Source organism: Loxodonta africana, chromosome 26 (genome assembly GCF_030014295.1).
Source record: "Loxodonta africana isolate mLoxAfr1 chromosome 26, mLoxAfr1.hap2, whole genome shotgun sequence".
Taxonomy (NCBI): Eukaryota; Metazoa; Chordata; class Mammalia; order Proboscidea; family Elephantidae; genus Loxodonta; species Loxodonta africana.
Genome location: NC_087367.1, coordinates 18,140,829 through 18,157,338, shown reverse-complemented (window position 1 = coordinate 18,157,338; position 16,510 = coordinate 18,140,829). Strand labels below are relative to the sequence as shown.

At 37.2% G+C, this 16,510-nt stretch overlaps 1 protein-coding gene across 5 annotated transcripts in view; it reads left to right on the top strand.

The window, feature by feature from the left end:
* PPM1B (protein phosphatase, Mg2+/Mn2+ dependent 1B) overlaps window positions 1-16,510 on the top strand; it is an 83,988-nt gene that overhangs the window by 61,312 nt on the left and 6,166 nt on the right. For 4 of the 5 annotated variants that reach the window (XM_064277146.1, XM_003416103.4, XM_023555328.2 and 1 more), the window contains 2 exons: window positions 6,986-7,097; window positions 7,491-7,548. In XM_064277146.1, the coding sequence (XP_064133216.1) occupies window positions 6,986-7,097; window positions 7,491-7,548 (170 nt within the window). Of the gene's footprint in view, window positions 1-6,985; window positions 7,098-7,490; window positions 7,549-14,167; window positions 15,511-16,510 lie in introns of those variants that run through there. The other variant, XM_023555331.2, reaches the window with a different exon arrangement.

Here is a 16,510-nt window from a genome sequence, read left to right as displayed (position 1 = left end):
TACCACATCTGTAGGGATTTACCAACAGAGAGAAGATGTACGCGAATTAAACCAACCAAGAGAAACGATTTGAAAATAGTCTGTTAAAGCTTGTGTTTTTTTTTTTTTCCCCCTTTCTTTTCCTGATTACATTCCTAGTAGTAAGAAGGGAAGATTCTAGTGGAACTTGCCTCAGGGTATCATAAGCACTAAGTGCTGTATTTCATTCTCCTTTCCCAAGTTAATCCTTAGAATTTATTGCCATATGTGTTTTCATCTTACTGATAGAGTTAGCATTTGTGTTGCCAGAGATTATTGATTTTGCTTTTTTTTTAAAACTATTTTGCAGTAATTTCAAACTTTGCAGGAAAGTTGCAAAAATATTACAGAGAGCTTCCACGTACATGTACCTGAGTTACCCATTTGTTTACATTATACTTCATTTGACCTTTCGATGTGCTTTCTATTATATACACGTACACTCTGTTCCTATTACTAATGTTTTTTCTGAGCCAGTTGAGAGTACATTGCAGATATGATGCCTCACTATCCGTTAATATTAGTCCCTTAGGTAACTACAGTATGTCCATCAAAATTAGGAAATTCACATTGATACAGTATTACCATCTAATCCACAGACCCATCCAGATGTCCCCATTTGTCTCAGTACCGGCTTTAGGGGACCAGGATCCATCCAGTATCGTGCACTACATTTAGCTGTTATGCCTCTTTAGTCTCCTTCAGTTTGAAACAGTGCCATGGTCTTCTGTTGTCTTTACTGACTCACATTTTTCAAGAGTACAAGTTAGGGGCAGAAAAAAAGGTTACAGGTTAGTTACTTTGTAGAAATGTCCTTCAATTTGGGCTGGCTGATGTTGCCTTTTGATAAGATTCAGATTATACGTTGGCAAGAAAACCCCGGAAGTGATGCTTATTCTTACTGCATCATATTAGGAGGATACAATATTTACTTGTCATAGTGGTAGTGTTAACTTTTATCACTTGGTTGAAATGTTGTCTTTCAGGCTCCTCCGTTGAAAAGTTAATAAGTATGTTGTAATTAATGTATTTATTTTGTGGAGAGATACTTGGAGATAATATTAATAAACTATTCCTCATCTGATTTTCACCTACCAGTTTAGTATCCATTCATGATTTGTGCCTGAATCGGTTATTACTGGTGTAGTCATAGTGATTTTCTAGTTCAGTCTTTCCTTCTGTTTTTACTAGTTGGCATTTTATTGTATGAAAAAGTGTTCTCTTCAGCCCATTTATTTCTTTATATAAGCATGGACTCATAGATTCCTATTTTATTCAATGTGTTATAATCTGTTTTTATTTATTTTAATGTTCCTTTTGGTTAGTGAAAGCCCCTTTAAGTTTGCTCCAGTCTTTTTGACCAGTCCCCATCATTCTTTGAGCACTTCCTTACTTTCCGGTATAGTGAGTGTTCTGGGATTCATTTTGTATTTTCCCTGTTCCAATCCTTTAATTAGCCATTTCTCCTGATTACTTTCGGTTTAGTGGAGAATGGCACTTAGGAATTAGGATTTGGACATTGTGTGTGAATGGTATGTCTGTGTGCATTGCACATGCAGGCAACTGTAAGACTGCTAGGAATGAGGCATGGACATCCGCTCACATCAGCCATTCCAAGGGTGTGCTGCGTTTGTCAGTGATGGAGCTGGACACATGAGATACTTACACAGTTTTGGCAAAGTGAAAGCCATTATTATTATTTATAGAAAGCAAACAGTAAACAATAACAATGGATTCTGAAAGGCGAACTGCTTACCCTTCCCCAAATTACCCATGTCCATTGTTCTGTTGTTGGGCCAACGCATCGTGGTTCAGGTCAGATGCTGTGTTCATGTCACCACTGCCTCTGGCTACCACCATGCTGCCGGGAGGACTGCACAGCTCCCAAGGCTTCTGCACTGCCACTGACCCTCACTGGACCTTGCCTTACTGCCGGGAAGACCCTTGCACAGGATCTCCCCAACCTCTGTTACTCGGTCTTTCTAGGCTGCTGCCAGTGGCTCCTACCACACTACCCAGGTGTACGTGGTTCTCTCTCATGCCATCAGGCTTCCTGGTGCTGCGCTACCTGAGGGCCAGCTTAGTTCCCACCATACTGCCAGGGGGTGGGGGTGGAGCGTGTTGCACAGGGCACACTCAGGCCTCTGCCCTGCATGAGCAAGTGTTACAGCTCTTTAGCAGCAGGCAAACTTCCTGCATGGAGGTGCCCAGCTGTCTCTGTCTGGGCCAACAAGCTCGTAGCTGCTGTATCTGTCAGTGGGCGTACCAGCTCACCTCCACTGTCCCTCTCCATGGGCTGACAGTCCACTGCCTCTCCATTTTCTGTGTTGTAGCTCTCCCTTTTGGGTTTAGACGGTTCTCAGTACAGGGACTCGGGGTTCAAAGGGTGCACTCCACTCTAGACTCTTCTTAATGGTAGTGAGGTCCCCCTAGCTGGAGTACAAGGACCTCAGTCCTATTGGCTGTATTTTTATTTGCATAGTAAATCAACCAATTCCTTGCAAGGTTGTGACCCAGCAGTCAATTTTTGGAAGTTCCAAGACCACGGCTAGGAAGGTAATGTAAGAGTGATTGGTTGCACCACAGTGTGCTTTTGGGGTGTAATGCTCCCAGACTGTCTTAGGATAGAGGTATACACATACACATTTTTGTCCTTCCTTCTTTCATCATTTTATCTTTCGTATCAGTTGTTCCCGTCAATAACTCCAAGCCCATTCTAACACTACTGGGTCCGTTCCCTTTTCTCTCTTTTCATATTTGTAACTCCCTTCCACCGTGAGGAATCTGGCTTCTACTGACCAGTCAGACACTTCTAACCTGCTAACCCCTGGGCAGATGCACTCCTTGCTTCATGTTGGCATTGATTGCCCATTGTTGGCTCTCATCTCCACTCCTAAAACTTTGCTTGCTGCGTTTGGGCTTGGACGCCCCATGCTGGGCCGTGCTGCTGTCACTGTCACCCCCTGCCTGACAGACTTACCTTGGGGGACCTTAGCTAATGGCTTTCCCACTACATTATTCAGGATTAAAGGAGGGAAGTGTTGGGGTTTCAATCACCATCTCATTTGTTTTCCGTATGTTTCATCTATTCTTGGATCCTTTTTTCTCCTTTCTTGCCTTCTTTTGGATTAATCCAATATTTTCTATTCCAGTTATCCCTGCGTTTGCTTATTAGTTGTATATTCTTTTGAAAATTCATTTATTGTTTACTCTGATAGGCTGAAAATACATGTGTTGTAATCTTGAGGCTCTGGAGAGTATGACGGGATCCTTGAATTAATACTACCTTTTGATTTTATGTGCACTGTTTTTTTTTTAGAATTACTTTTACTTTTTATGAAGTTTTATCTGTCCAATTTTTGGTTTTGCTCTTTTTTAAAATTTTTTCCCTTGACGTCATGCTTACAAAGTTCTTTTCCTTCCCCAACTCAAGGTTATATATTGACCTATATTATCTCCTAACACTTTTATGACTTGATTATTTTTTATAGTAAATATATTTGAATAATATAAATTATGATTATAGTATAATAGGCTTATTGAATTTGGCCTATTAGAGTCATATTTTGGATATAGTAGCCAAGAAATTGTTGAGAGTTTTGAAATACAAAGATTTGCAATTTAAAAGGTGTAATGAACTTTTTTTTTTTTTTTTAATGAACATAAGAAAACTCCATTCTTTTGCAAGTTTTGGGAGAAATTCATCTTTTCTAATTTTACGCTTATTCAGCTATGGATGCTAAACAAGGTGCTTAAAGCCTTTTTTTTTGGCCTGCAAATTCCTCAGCAATTTCCTGAACCAGTCCTACTTTTAGGGTGATGGGAAGATAAGGAAATATATGAAAACACCACGTTGGGGCACTCGCTTTCATGTTTCTAGGGTCATAATTATTAAGAGGAGTTGTTTATAGGAATTGTTAATAATAACACATTTTCTGATGATTTATAGTGTATTGGGGTGATGGATTGCTGGCCAAATTCTATCCAAAGGCAAGAAGATTTTTCTTATTGTCCTGCTTCCTCATTCATAAAGAAACTGGGTCGTTTTTATTTTGGGAAGAGTTTTCGAGTTTGGTTAATTACTTGTTATATGCTCTCAGCCAACTTGTCCAGCCTCTCAAGGCTCCAGTTTCTTTACTGTGAAATGAAGATAAAAACATGAACCATGCAAGTTGTTTTGATAAATAAACAAGATAATGTTTGTTAAGCACCTAGTACAGTGCCTAGCACACAAATACCCAACAAACCACAGTTGCTCTTAACTTCTGCGGACAGGCGTGGCCAAATTCAGTTCAACATGGCTTGTTACTATGTAACATTAATTTTCTCTTGTATAGTTTGTAATTTTCTCAAGTATATCTTATATGGCAGAGATGGCAAATATGTAGTATCCTGATCTTCTGTGCTCGATTATAATTATACAGTCAAAAGACTTCAATCCTTGACAAGGCAAAAAGGCAGCCACTGCAAATCAGTTTGAGCTGGCACTCAACATGTAACTTCCTTGTTATAAGACAGTGTTCTTTGAGCTCATTCTGTTTATTACGATCTTAAATCCTGTAACCCGACATTAAATTTTGAGGTAAAAGCATTCTGGTGCGTTGGGCAGGTCAGTGTCTGTTTTTAGTGGGGGTAGGCAGTTAGAGGAACTGTGGTGCTGCAGGCAGTAGTATTTACGACTCCATAACCCTGGAGGGCAGAGTAGAACTGCCTCATAGGGTTTCTAAGGCTGTAATCTTTATGGAAGCAGACTTTCTCTCCCACACCATTTTCCCACAGAGCAGCTGGTGGGTTCAGACCACCTTTTGGTTAGCAGCCAAGTGCTTAACCACTGCACCACCGGGGCCCCTTTAAATAATCTAAATTGGTCAATTAGATATTTAATACTGTCTTCATATATTCCTTTATTCAGTGTTTGTTGAGCTTGTGTGTAATGAGGGACATAGCAGAAAACAAAATAAGTCCTTGATTTTGTGGCGTTTACATTCTAATAGAGACCAATAATGTAAAAATAATATATGTTATAATGACACATAGTAATGAATGCTGTGAAAAAAATAAAACAGGATAAGCAGACGGTAATAAGGAATGTTGGTCAGGAAGGCCTCTCTGTGAGGAAGGACATTTGAGCAGAGACCTGTATGTGGGAGAAAGTGGGTATCCGGGGGAGGAGCATTCGAAGCAAAAGGGGCAGCAGTGACTGAGGAGAGAATATGCGTAGCAAGCGTAGGGGGATTAGAATGAGCCCTGTACAAAAGTGGGAGAAGGTTAAGTAAGAGATTGCTAGGAAGCAGATCATGTACCGTTCTTTAGGCCAAAATGAGGACTTTGAGCTTCGTTCAAATTGTGATGGGAAGTCATCGGAAAATTTTGATTGCGAGAATAACTTGATCTGACTTTTTTCCAAACGACCTCTCTTAGTTTGTATGTGGAAAAGAGATTGTAAAGGGGGGACAAGAGAGGAATCCAAGAGACCAATTAGGAATCTTGAGTTAATACAGGTGGTAGATCATAATGGTGAATTGGACTAGAGTAGCACTAGTGGAGGGTTGTGAGAATTGGTCAGTCAAGTACTAAATTGCAGTGGTTTTGCTCCTGTACCCTCAGGGGACGTTTGGCAGTGTGTCACACCTGAGGAGTGCCACTGGCATCTAGTGAATTGGATGCTACTTAATGTCCTGCAGTGCACAGGACAGTCCCCACAACAAAGAATTATCTGGCCCAAAATGTCAGTAGTGCCAAGGTTGAGAAACCCTGTGCTATACAGATACAAGTGTAAGATAGAAAAATTACAGTCCTGCCTTCATGAAGTTTGCAGTCTGTGATATACTAAACGTTGTGTATAATGGGAGTATAGAGCAGTGTGCCTACTGTAGGTCTGAATCAGAGAAGGGTTCCTTGCGAAAGTTAGGTTTAAAGTTGAAACCTGAAGGATGACTAGGTGTTAACCATATGAAGGAGAGTTGGTTGGATTGGAGTGAAGTGTTCCAAACCAACGGAAGAGGACATGTGAAGATCTAGAAGCTGGCAAGTCTTTGAATAGAGCCTCTGGAAATGTGGGAGTTAGGGGCAGGGGAGTGGTGAAAGTTGAGTGTAGAATAAGGACCATGTGACACATGGTAAACAGTTTTGACTTTGCATCTTAAGAGCTGCTTACTGTATTTTTTTTTTTTTGCAAATAACACACCCACACGTATAATGCCCAACATAACTCGCCTGGGAAAGTTCCATGGTTGGTAAAAAACATAAGACACATGTTATTTGTGTAAAAATACGGCGGGAACTGCTTTTTGTTTTGTTGTTGCCTTAAAAGCAAGTTGCCATTGTTTGAATTTGAGTTTGTCTTCACACATTGTTCAGATAACCATGCTTTAAAAATCTGTTTTCCATAAATTGTAAATAGAAAAGTGTAGGGGCTTTTTTGTTTGTTTTTGAGCATTAGCAGTGTTTTGATTTATTTTCCTTTTTTATTTTTAATAAATTATTGTTGAACATAACCATTTAGTTACCATAGAAACCTATGAAAGTGATCTTTAATTTCCCCCTTTTTCTTTATAATCCCTATCTACCCATTGCTTTTATTTTCTTGTAATTATAGTATAAATAGTTTTTGTATTTCCTTAAAATTAGATCAATGGTGTTTTTCTGTATAGCTGTATGTAGTCTGTTCTCTGGGATCACTTTTAGTGGTTGCAAACCATTTCACTCAGTGACTATATCAACCGTTTTCTTAACTGTCCCTCTATTTTTGGATATTTCTTTTGTTCCATTTTTACTTCTTTGAATAGTGCTGGAATGAACATATATATGTGCAAACAACTTTTTATGTTTTTCTTGTTTCTTGTGTGACTGTGGAATGTTTATTTTTACATTTTAGAATAAGTACCACCAACTTGTACCAATGTTTTTGCTTCTTTGTGGATACTGAGTTATCACATTAATTTAGGAATTTTTTTTTAACTTATAGAAATTATGGAGAAGTCTGGTGAAGAAGGAATGCCTGATCTTGCCCATGTCATGCGCATCTTATCTGCAGAAAATATCCCAAATTTGCCTCCTGGAGGAGGCCTTGCTGGCAAGTAAGTAGAACAAAGAGCTAATTTTGAGGTCATTTATAATTAGATAATCTTGGACATGAAAACTTAAATGAGAAGTACATCGATTCTCTAAAGATGAAATAGATTGATGGTTTTTCTACTAAAGTAGAGCTCTAAAACTTCATCCTAAAAAGATTTTTAGAAAAGGAATTATTTGTTGTATTCTCTGAGGATAAAGATCTTCTTTCCTTGTTAAATGAGAAGAAATAGATTTTGCAAGATCAAATTCTGAGCGAAATCTAGAAACTGTTCTCATGTAAGTATTTAATGTGGCAGTGACTTTTTGCTTGTAGTCAAGGTGAAGTATTATTTAAAATACTTATGAGTTTAATAATTATATGTACTTTAATAAAACTAAAACATAATTTTTTTTAGGCGCAACGTTATTGAAGCTGTTTATAGTAGACTGAATCCACACAGAGAAAATGACGGGGTAAGTTTTACTTTATTTCTTAAACATACTAAATAATTTTACAATACTAATATTGAATATGGATACATTCACATAATGAAATCTGTAATAAATTTTTACTGCTTTTAATGTTAAGTAATCACTTAAATTCTAAGGAAATGTTTTGAAATGGAGGTAGAAATATCGTCACTTTCTGGGCATCAGGTGACCTCAGTTGGGTTATCCTTATTTCCTCCCTGTATGTCTCTTTCCTTTTCTTTCTCCCTTAAATCTTAATTATAAGTCAAGAATATGCTTTTAAATATCTCAATTTCTTCTCCAGCTGGCTGCTACCATCAGTAGAAGTTAGTGATAGGAAATGAGTTAACTGTTTTAAAGACTAGAGCTTTCAGTGTCCCTGTGTGCCCAGTTGAATACCAAAGGTTAATTTCTTTCTGGTATTATTGAAATAAAAATATTTTCTAAAATTATTGTGAGTACGTGAGTAGTGAACTGAGGTCACCGTTTTTGTTGTCCTCTGCTGTGCTTCATCCCATCCCCTTGCCTTTATTAAGCGCTCCATCCCATCCCCTTGCCTTTATTACATGGCCCTTAGAAACCCTGATGAGCTGCCCAGCCGCACATTTGTGTAGGTTTTGTTCTAGTGGCAGTACTAGGAGACAATACAGTGGCTTTTTTTCTCTCTCTTTTTATTTATTGCCTTAAATTCCAAAGTCAGTAATTCAGTTAAGTTTTTCCTCTTAGAGGTTTCAAGTTTTTGGACCTCTGTAAATGAATAACTTAATTTTTAACATGTATGCTACAAAGCTTGAAGGGAGCAAAACTTAGTGATAGAATTCTATGAGAAGAAAGAGGCTCACCATCCAAGTCCTCAGCTCCTTTGGCAGCTTTTGAGAGAGATAGCAGCCACGGGGTAGAAATTATATATCATCTGAATTGCATTGTCTTCCAAGATGTGTTATTGCATAGCAATACCAAATAATTTTTTTTTTCTTAAGAACAAAAAAAAAATATCCTGATGAAAAGGAAAATTTTTTAAGTAATACGGTTTTAGTGAGTTGAATAAAAGTGATACTGTATATTGCTAATAACTTCTGTCTTGGTCTGGAGCAGTGATTCTGAGTCTCTTGTGTCAGGTCCCTCACAATATTAGGAATTATATCCAAGGCTATGAAAATTAATTAAAAATAAATACATGATACATTCAGAGGACCCTAAGTCTCAAACAGTGGGATATTGATGTGACTGAAAAGGCGATGGTGACTTGGGAGATAAAATGAGGAGTGTTTTGCCTCTTCTGCTAGGTTATGGGTTCCACTTAGCATTCAGCACCACAGTTGGAGGAAATAAGATGAGAAGGTAGTTATTGAATGATTGTTAGTAATCCATTTCCTTATGTATTTCAAAATGCAACCCTATATCTCATTATACCTTGCTGAATTTCTTGGTTTCTCAAGAAAGTGGATTGCTTTTATACCAAATAAGATTTTGAAATTTTTTAATTACCCTAAATTTCTGTTTAACGTATATAGCAAGGATGACTTTTAAACTTTCTTTAATAGAAAATAATTACACATAGTAGCTACATGAACAGTGGATAAGTAGGCAACAGCACCATGAAAAGGAAGGAAAATGCTCAGGATATAAACTTGCCTAAATATTATTATATGGCTATATAAATTAAGGATATGTATACCTGTGTGTGTGTGAGTGAGTGTGTGTGTGTGTGTGTGTGTGTGTGTGTATGTATGTATAATGGAGCCTTGGTGGAGTAATGGTTATGAGCTTGGCTGCTAACCAAAAATGGTTGGCAGTTCAAATCCCCCAGCTGCTCCTTAGAAACCCTATGGGCAGTTCTACTTTGTCATATAAGGTCACTATGAGTCAGAATCAACTTGATGGCAGTGGGTTTTTTAATATTTAATTACCTTTATATGTAAGCTTTGTATTAATGTCAGCAGTCGAGCATTGACAACCTACCATGTAGTGAATTGATGGAGGGAAGAGACTACAAAACATAGGACATATGGTCCCTCCTTACTCTCACTGCAGCTTACAGTGTGGTTGTAAACATAAGTTTAATAAAAATGCTCCACATAGTTTATTAAAGAACAGAAGAAATCAGAGAATGTAGAATGTGGCCCGTTGACATGTGAATTTACAGTGATCACTGTGCAAACTCAGCTAAAGAGGGAAAGGCTAGGAAAGATTTTCAGAGAAAAGATGGGAATTGAAGAGTAATGGAATGGTAGAGGAAAATGACATTTCAAGTGGATGGGAGAGGCAAGGACAAAGTATAAGATGTATTTGAAAGAACATCATTTTGGCTGGAGCAGAAAACTGCTGTGAAAAATAAGAATTTAGATTGCAGAAGTATTTGTGAAGAGACCGGAGAGATCTTTTGAACTTTAAAGCGAGAAACTGCTGCATGTTTTGAACCTAAGAGTGACAGAATTGAAGCAGTATCTGTGGCATTTTAATGTTTAGAAACGTGCAGCATTAGAGAAATGCTGGAGGTCAAGTAGTTGTGAGATAATGCAGACATAAAACGACATGTTTATTATTATTATTTATTAGTAGAGAGATATGTAGATCAGAGACACTGCCCTATTTATTATAAAAAATGACTTTGGAGCACAGAATCCTACTCTGGGAAACGTTACTGAACTCCTTCAGTATAATCAGTGTCTGAGAAAGATGGTGAACTGTCATCACAAGTAGCAGAAATGTTCTTTAAAAAATGCTAAAGAAGCAGAAAGAATGAAGAAAAAAAACATTTAATTAAGCTCTTAGCTCTTAACTAGACTCACTATAGCAAGGAATTAGGCACAGATGTGCTCCGTAAGTGCTCCTTGATTTTGTCAGCTCTGACAGTGCAGGAGGTGTTGCCAGGAAATAGAGTGGCAGGAGCTGATAGTTCACTTGTGGAATGGGAGGGACAGAAGTGTTGAAATGGAGAAGAGGAAAAAGTTGAGAAGTACAATAAAAATTAGGTAATGTTAACTTAGATATAAAACACAACAAAACAAAGCGATAGTCAGTGTTAATCAGAGATTTATTTAGAACCCTAAAACATCCACTTCATGTTGGAGGATAAATAGAGGTGGTTCTCCTATAAGTGCTTGTAAGTAATTAAATGAAATCGGGATTCATTCATTTTTCTTATATTTAAAACAAAATATTTTGGTTAATGAATGTATTTTTAAAAACTGAGTTGATTCAAGTTAGAAATTAACTCACTTTCAGTATATCCAGGAAATTCAGTATTTAGGGGACTCGTCTTAGTTGTTTTCACTAGGTTTGTGTTTTTTTCATTCGACTTTTGGGAATGTGTTCAGTTGTCTTAGTGCAGGCAATATCAGTAATTTCCCAACTTTTAAAATCAAAATCTATGGAGAAGAATCTAGCAGAGATTCTTATTTCAGGAAGCTCTTGAATCCTCAGAAATTTATTTGAAAATTTGTTCATGGGTATACCTTTGCATTCTTCAGTGATAAAGGGGTCTGTGACCCCAAAAGAATAATGGCCTGGAAACCTCCATCTACCATAAAATCTCCAGAAAAAAGTAAAAAAGGTGTATTACTGTAAGTAGTTCTTACGTTAGGCAGGACTTTGAGAACACATTCCACTCCTTCTAAAATACTAGTGTGTGTTTTATAACGAGAATATAAATTCTGTGAAAACTGGGACTTCCTCATATCGATTTATAGCTATAGTCCTAGCACCTGCAATGATGCTTTGCAGTGTATGGTGAGAGCTCAGTAAATATGTGTTAAATAAGAAATGCTTATCCATTTGCTAGTAGTTTTCTTAAAACTATCCTCAAGTCAGAATTAAAATAATTTAAGGCCGTTAATTGTTATGAAAGCTTGTATTTTTAGAGCTTTATATTTTCCAGGCAACAATGTTAAGTTCTTCCCTCAAAGGAGACGCATAATGCTTTTGAATTAGTATACCACTCGTCAGTAACTGTGTAAGTAGATGATTTTCCATGGGAAAAAGAGGAACTTGTATTTATCCAGCTCTTGCTTGTGCCGAGCCCTTTATGTATATTATCACCTCAACACCCTTTACAGATGAAACTAAGAATCAGAGACATGAAGTAGGTTGCCCAGGTCACAAAGTTAAATCACTCAACCAGAATTTGAATACAGGTCAGGGTGACTCCAACACCTATTTTCTTTATACTGTTCAATGCTGCGTCACTAAGATGTTTAGAGATTATATACGTATCTGTACCCTATCTGTCTCTGCCATCCAAAACAGTTTTCCATTAATTTGTGAATCCCATGTTCAGTAGTCTTAGGATATACTGGTTTTGATGGAAAATTTTTTATAAAGTTGTTGAAACTAAATAATCAAGCCCACATCCTTATCAGTTGTTTTTCATTTAAATATATAAAAAAAAATTTTTTTTTTAATTTATACTAATCTAAAAAAGTTTTTTTTGGAGACATTGGATTTTTGAGAAGGGGAGGAAAGACAGGACAGATTGGACTCTTCTTAAGCTGGATATAATCTTCATATACTGTTTTCATTATTAGTGCAACATTATTAAATTGTATATATTTATTCTTTTTTATTTTTACTCCTAACAGATACATACAGTAGATACAGCTGCTTTTACATTTTTATACCACAGTTTTAGGACTGTGTGAATACTAGTTTTTATAAGTTGTTTTCACGTTTAGTTTTTATTCGCTTGTCAAAGCATTCTTATAGAGAAGACCTACACTGTGAACTTGCACTAACTTTAGTCACTGTTATTTAAGATATAATTTGGCGTACCACTTCTAACAGCTGTATGATCCTGACCGTTTCAATGACTGTCAAATTATTTTCAGATTCACTAAATTTTATACGATCCGGCGATCCTTGCAAATGACCTCTAATTTATTGGATTCTGCATGAATCATTAAGTGTCTCATGAAGTCATATATGAGAAGTTTTAGTTCTAAAAATTATTTTAAGCCGAAAGGCAGGACAGCAGTACTCCATAAAAAACACAATGCATATTTATATTAGCATTCCTTACTTTTTCTCCACTGGTTTAACTAACCATTTGCAGATTTTTGCTTATGTGGCAGCCATATTTAAAAAAAAATTATTGCTACAAATAAATATTAACTGATTAAATTTGACTTTTTAAATGTACTTAAGCTGTGTTAGTATAGATGATAATAGAAACTTTAGGACTTTTTCTCTAGTTTTTTATTTGTTTTTAATAATTTCTTTAGATTTATTTTTTAAATTTTTTGTTGTTGAGACTATACACAGCAAAACATATACCAATTCAACAGTTTTGACATGTACAGTGTAATGACATTGATTACTTTCTCTGAGTTGCGCAGTCATTCTTACTCTCCTCTTCTGAGTTGTTCCTCCCTCATTAACATAAATTTACTGCCCCTTAAGGTTCCCATATAATCTGTTCAAGTTGCTTTTGTGATTTTGATCTCATATAGTTTTTTTTTTTTGCAGATTTTATTTACTCATTTATTGTACTTTAAATGAAGGTTTACAGAGCAAATTAACTTCTCATTAAACAACACATGGACTGTTGTGTAACATTTGTTGCCAGTCCCACGCCGCATCAACACTCTCCCCCTCTTGACCTCAGGTTCCCCATTACCAGCTTTCCTGTTCCCTCCTGCCTTCTAGTCTTTGCCCTGGGCTGGTTGCCCGTTTAGTCTTGTTTTGTTATATGGGCCTGTGTAATTTTTGACTAAAGGGTGAACCTCAGGAGTGACTTCAGTACTGAGTTAAAAGGGTGTCTGGGGGCCATACTCTCTCAGGTTTTCTCCAGTCTGTGTCAGACCAGTAAGTCTGGTGTTTTTTTGTGAATTAGAATTTTATTCTACATTTTTCTCAAACTCCATCTGAGACCCTCTATTGTGATCCCTGTCAGAGCAGTTTGTGATGGTAGCCAAGCACCATATAGTCGTGCTGGACTCAGTCTGGTGGAGGCTATGGTAGTTGTGGCCCATTAGTCCTTTGGACTAATCTTTCCTTTGTGTCTTTGGTTTTCTTCATTCTTCCTTGCACCAGATGGGGTGGGACCAGTGGAGTATCTTAAATGGCTGTTTGCAAGCTTTTAAGACCCATGTTCATTGGACCATTGTTCGCAATAGCAAAAAGGTGGAAACAACCTAAGTGCCCATCAACAGATGAATAGATAAACTATGGTACCTACACACAGTGGAATACTATGCAACAGTAAAGAACAATGATGAATCTGCAAAACAACACATGTAGATAGTTCTTAAAGGGGCATAGTGTTCAAGGCAGATCTTTTTTACTAGTTGAGCTAACCCACTGTTCAGTTTTAAAATGAATTCAGGGGATATTTTTGGTTTAAGGTTTGAAGATTATCTCAGGGCAATAGTTTCAGGGATTTGTTCACCTTCCATAGCTCCAGAAAGTCTAGCATCCATGAGAATTTGAAACTCTGTTCTGCATTTTTCCCGTTTTAATCAGGATTCTTCTATGGAATCTTCAAAGTGTTCAGTAATGGTAGCCAGACACCATCCAGTTCTCCTGGTCTCATGGCAAAGGAGGCAGTTGTTCATGGAGGCAATTAGCCACACATTCCATATCCTCCTGCTGTTCCTCATTCTTCCTTCTTCCTTTGTTGCTCCAGGTGAATAGAGACCAATGGTTGAACCTTGGAGGGTCGCTTGCAAGCTTTTAAAACCCGAGGCACTACACCAAGAACTAGGAGGCACTAAACACAATATTAGGCCAATTAACCGGGATGTCCCATGAAACCATGATCCTAAACTTCCAAACCAAGGAACCGAATCCCATGAGGTGTTTGGTTATACATAAGCAGCCTCAGCAGCTCCTCTTCTTTTTGTTTGTTACTGTAAATATATCTATCACAGAACTTCTACCAGTTCAGCTGTTTACAAGCGTACAGTTTATTGCCAGTGATTACAATAATTGGCTGTGCCACCCTACTTTTAATCGTGGCTATTTTCTATCACTGCTAACCCTCCTTTTCCCTCTCCCTCCTGCCCTGGTAACGCTAATAACCTTTTTCTCTATACTTTTGAGTTTTCTTGTCTTTTTATACAAGTGAGGTCATAATAATATTTGTCCTTTTGTGATTGGTGTATTTTGCACAACATAGTGACTTTAAGATCCATCCATATATTAGGACTTCATTCCTCCGACGGGCTGAGTGGTATTCCATTGTATGTATGCACCACGTTTTGTTCATCTGTTCATCTCTTGATGGATGTTTAGGTGGTTTCTACTTTTTGGCTATTGTGAATAGTGTTGCAGTGAACGTTGGTGTACACATCTCTTTTTGAGTTTCTGCTTTCAAGCCTTTTGGGTATATACCTAGGAGTGGAATTGCTGGGTCATGTGGTAGTTGTATTCTTCAGTTTTTTTGAGGAACTGCCACACTGTTTTCCACAACGGCTGTACCATTTTGCATTCCCACCAGCAATAGATAAGGGTTCCAGTTTCCCCGCATCCTTGCCAACATTTGTTTTTTTATTTTTAATCTTAGCCGTCCTAGTGGGAGTAAAATGGTATCTCATTGTGGTTTTGGTTTGATGGCTAGTGATGCTGAACATCTTTTCATGTGTTTGATGGCCATTTGAATGTCCTACCCCTGTTTGGTGAAATGTCTATTCAAGTCCTTGGCCTATTTTATGATTGGATTATTTATCTTTTTGTTGTTAAGTTTCCTTAGATTTATTTTGAATAATTTTAAACACCCCATCTAATATGAATTTTATCAATATGACTAGTGTCCTATGATTTTATTAATGTTTACTATAGCAAGGAAATACATTACAGATACTCCAATATGAAATAATTTCTCAGTATAAAATAATTATTTCTTCAGTAAATGTCTATTTATATGGGGCACTTCTGTGAAAAAATGTTAGTACCATAAAAACCCATCGTCGTCGACAATAAAATTTAATTAAAAAAAAAAAAAACCATCGTCGTCGAGTTGATTCCGACTCATAGTAACCCTATAGGACAGAGTAGAACTACCTCATAGGGTTTCCAAGGAGCACCTGGTGAATTCAAACTGCTAACCTTTTGGTTAACAAACTCTTAACCACTACGCCACCAGGGTTTCCGTTAGTACCATAATGTATTCAAAAGAACGTTTGGATGGGCATCGATGTTAACTACACCTGCACACAGAAATCTGAGCTCTGACACCTTCTGAGCCTTGCCACTATGACAAATTACTAAAATCTCTCTGATCCTTAGTTTCGTCACTTATAAAATGTGGGTTGCGGTACCTATTTCATAGAGTACCGATTAGGATTAAAAAGGATTATGTATATAAAGCTCTGAGCACAAACAGTACTTTTCCTTTCGTAGGTGGTAGGAGAGTATAGAGAGGAATAGGAAATTATCTTCACTCTTTTGAGGAGTTTATGGTCTAATTGGAGAGACTTGTGAGCAGTAGGATGGTGGAATTGATTGCTATGATAGATGTGTAAACATGGTGTGCTGTATCACCTGTTTGAGTTCAAGTGAGAAATTTCAGCTAGAAAATAGGTTCCTCTTACTGGTATTAATGAATATCCATGAAATAGTTGTATCAACAACACTATTCTGAACAATCAAATGAAATGGCTGGGGAAGAAGTTCCATCGTCTGTCCCGCAAACAGGCAAAATAAAATTTTCCATAAGATAAAACAACTTCAATGTGAGATCTTTAGCAAAATTCCTTTTCAACTCACTGGCTCTGTGATGTCAGCCACTGTAAATCTACCCCTACTTGATTCATAATTTTGGTCTAAGTGTATTTTTTTAGTAAGCGTATGTTTAGAAAGCAGACACTTCTCCCTAACCACCACTACTACAGCACTTCACAGAAGTATAGATGGTTCCTGTAGTAATAAAGGTGTCAAATAGAGAGTGAGAGGTGCCTTCTCTATTGGGCCAGCCAAAATTTACTGAAATATAACTGTTGATCCAGCTTTATCAATAACCCCAAGCAAG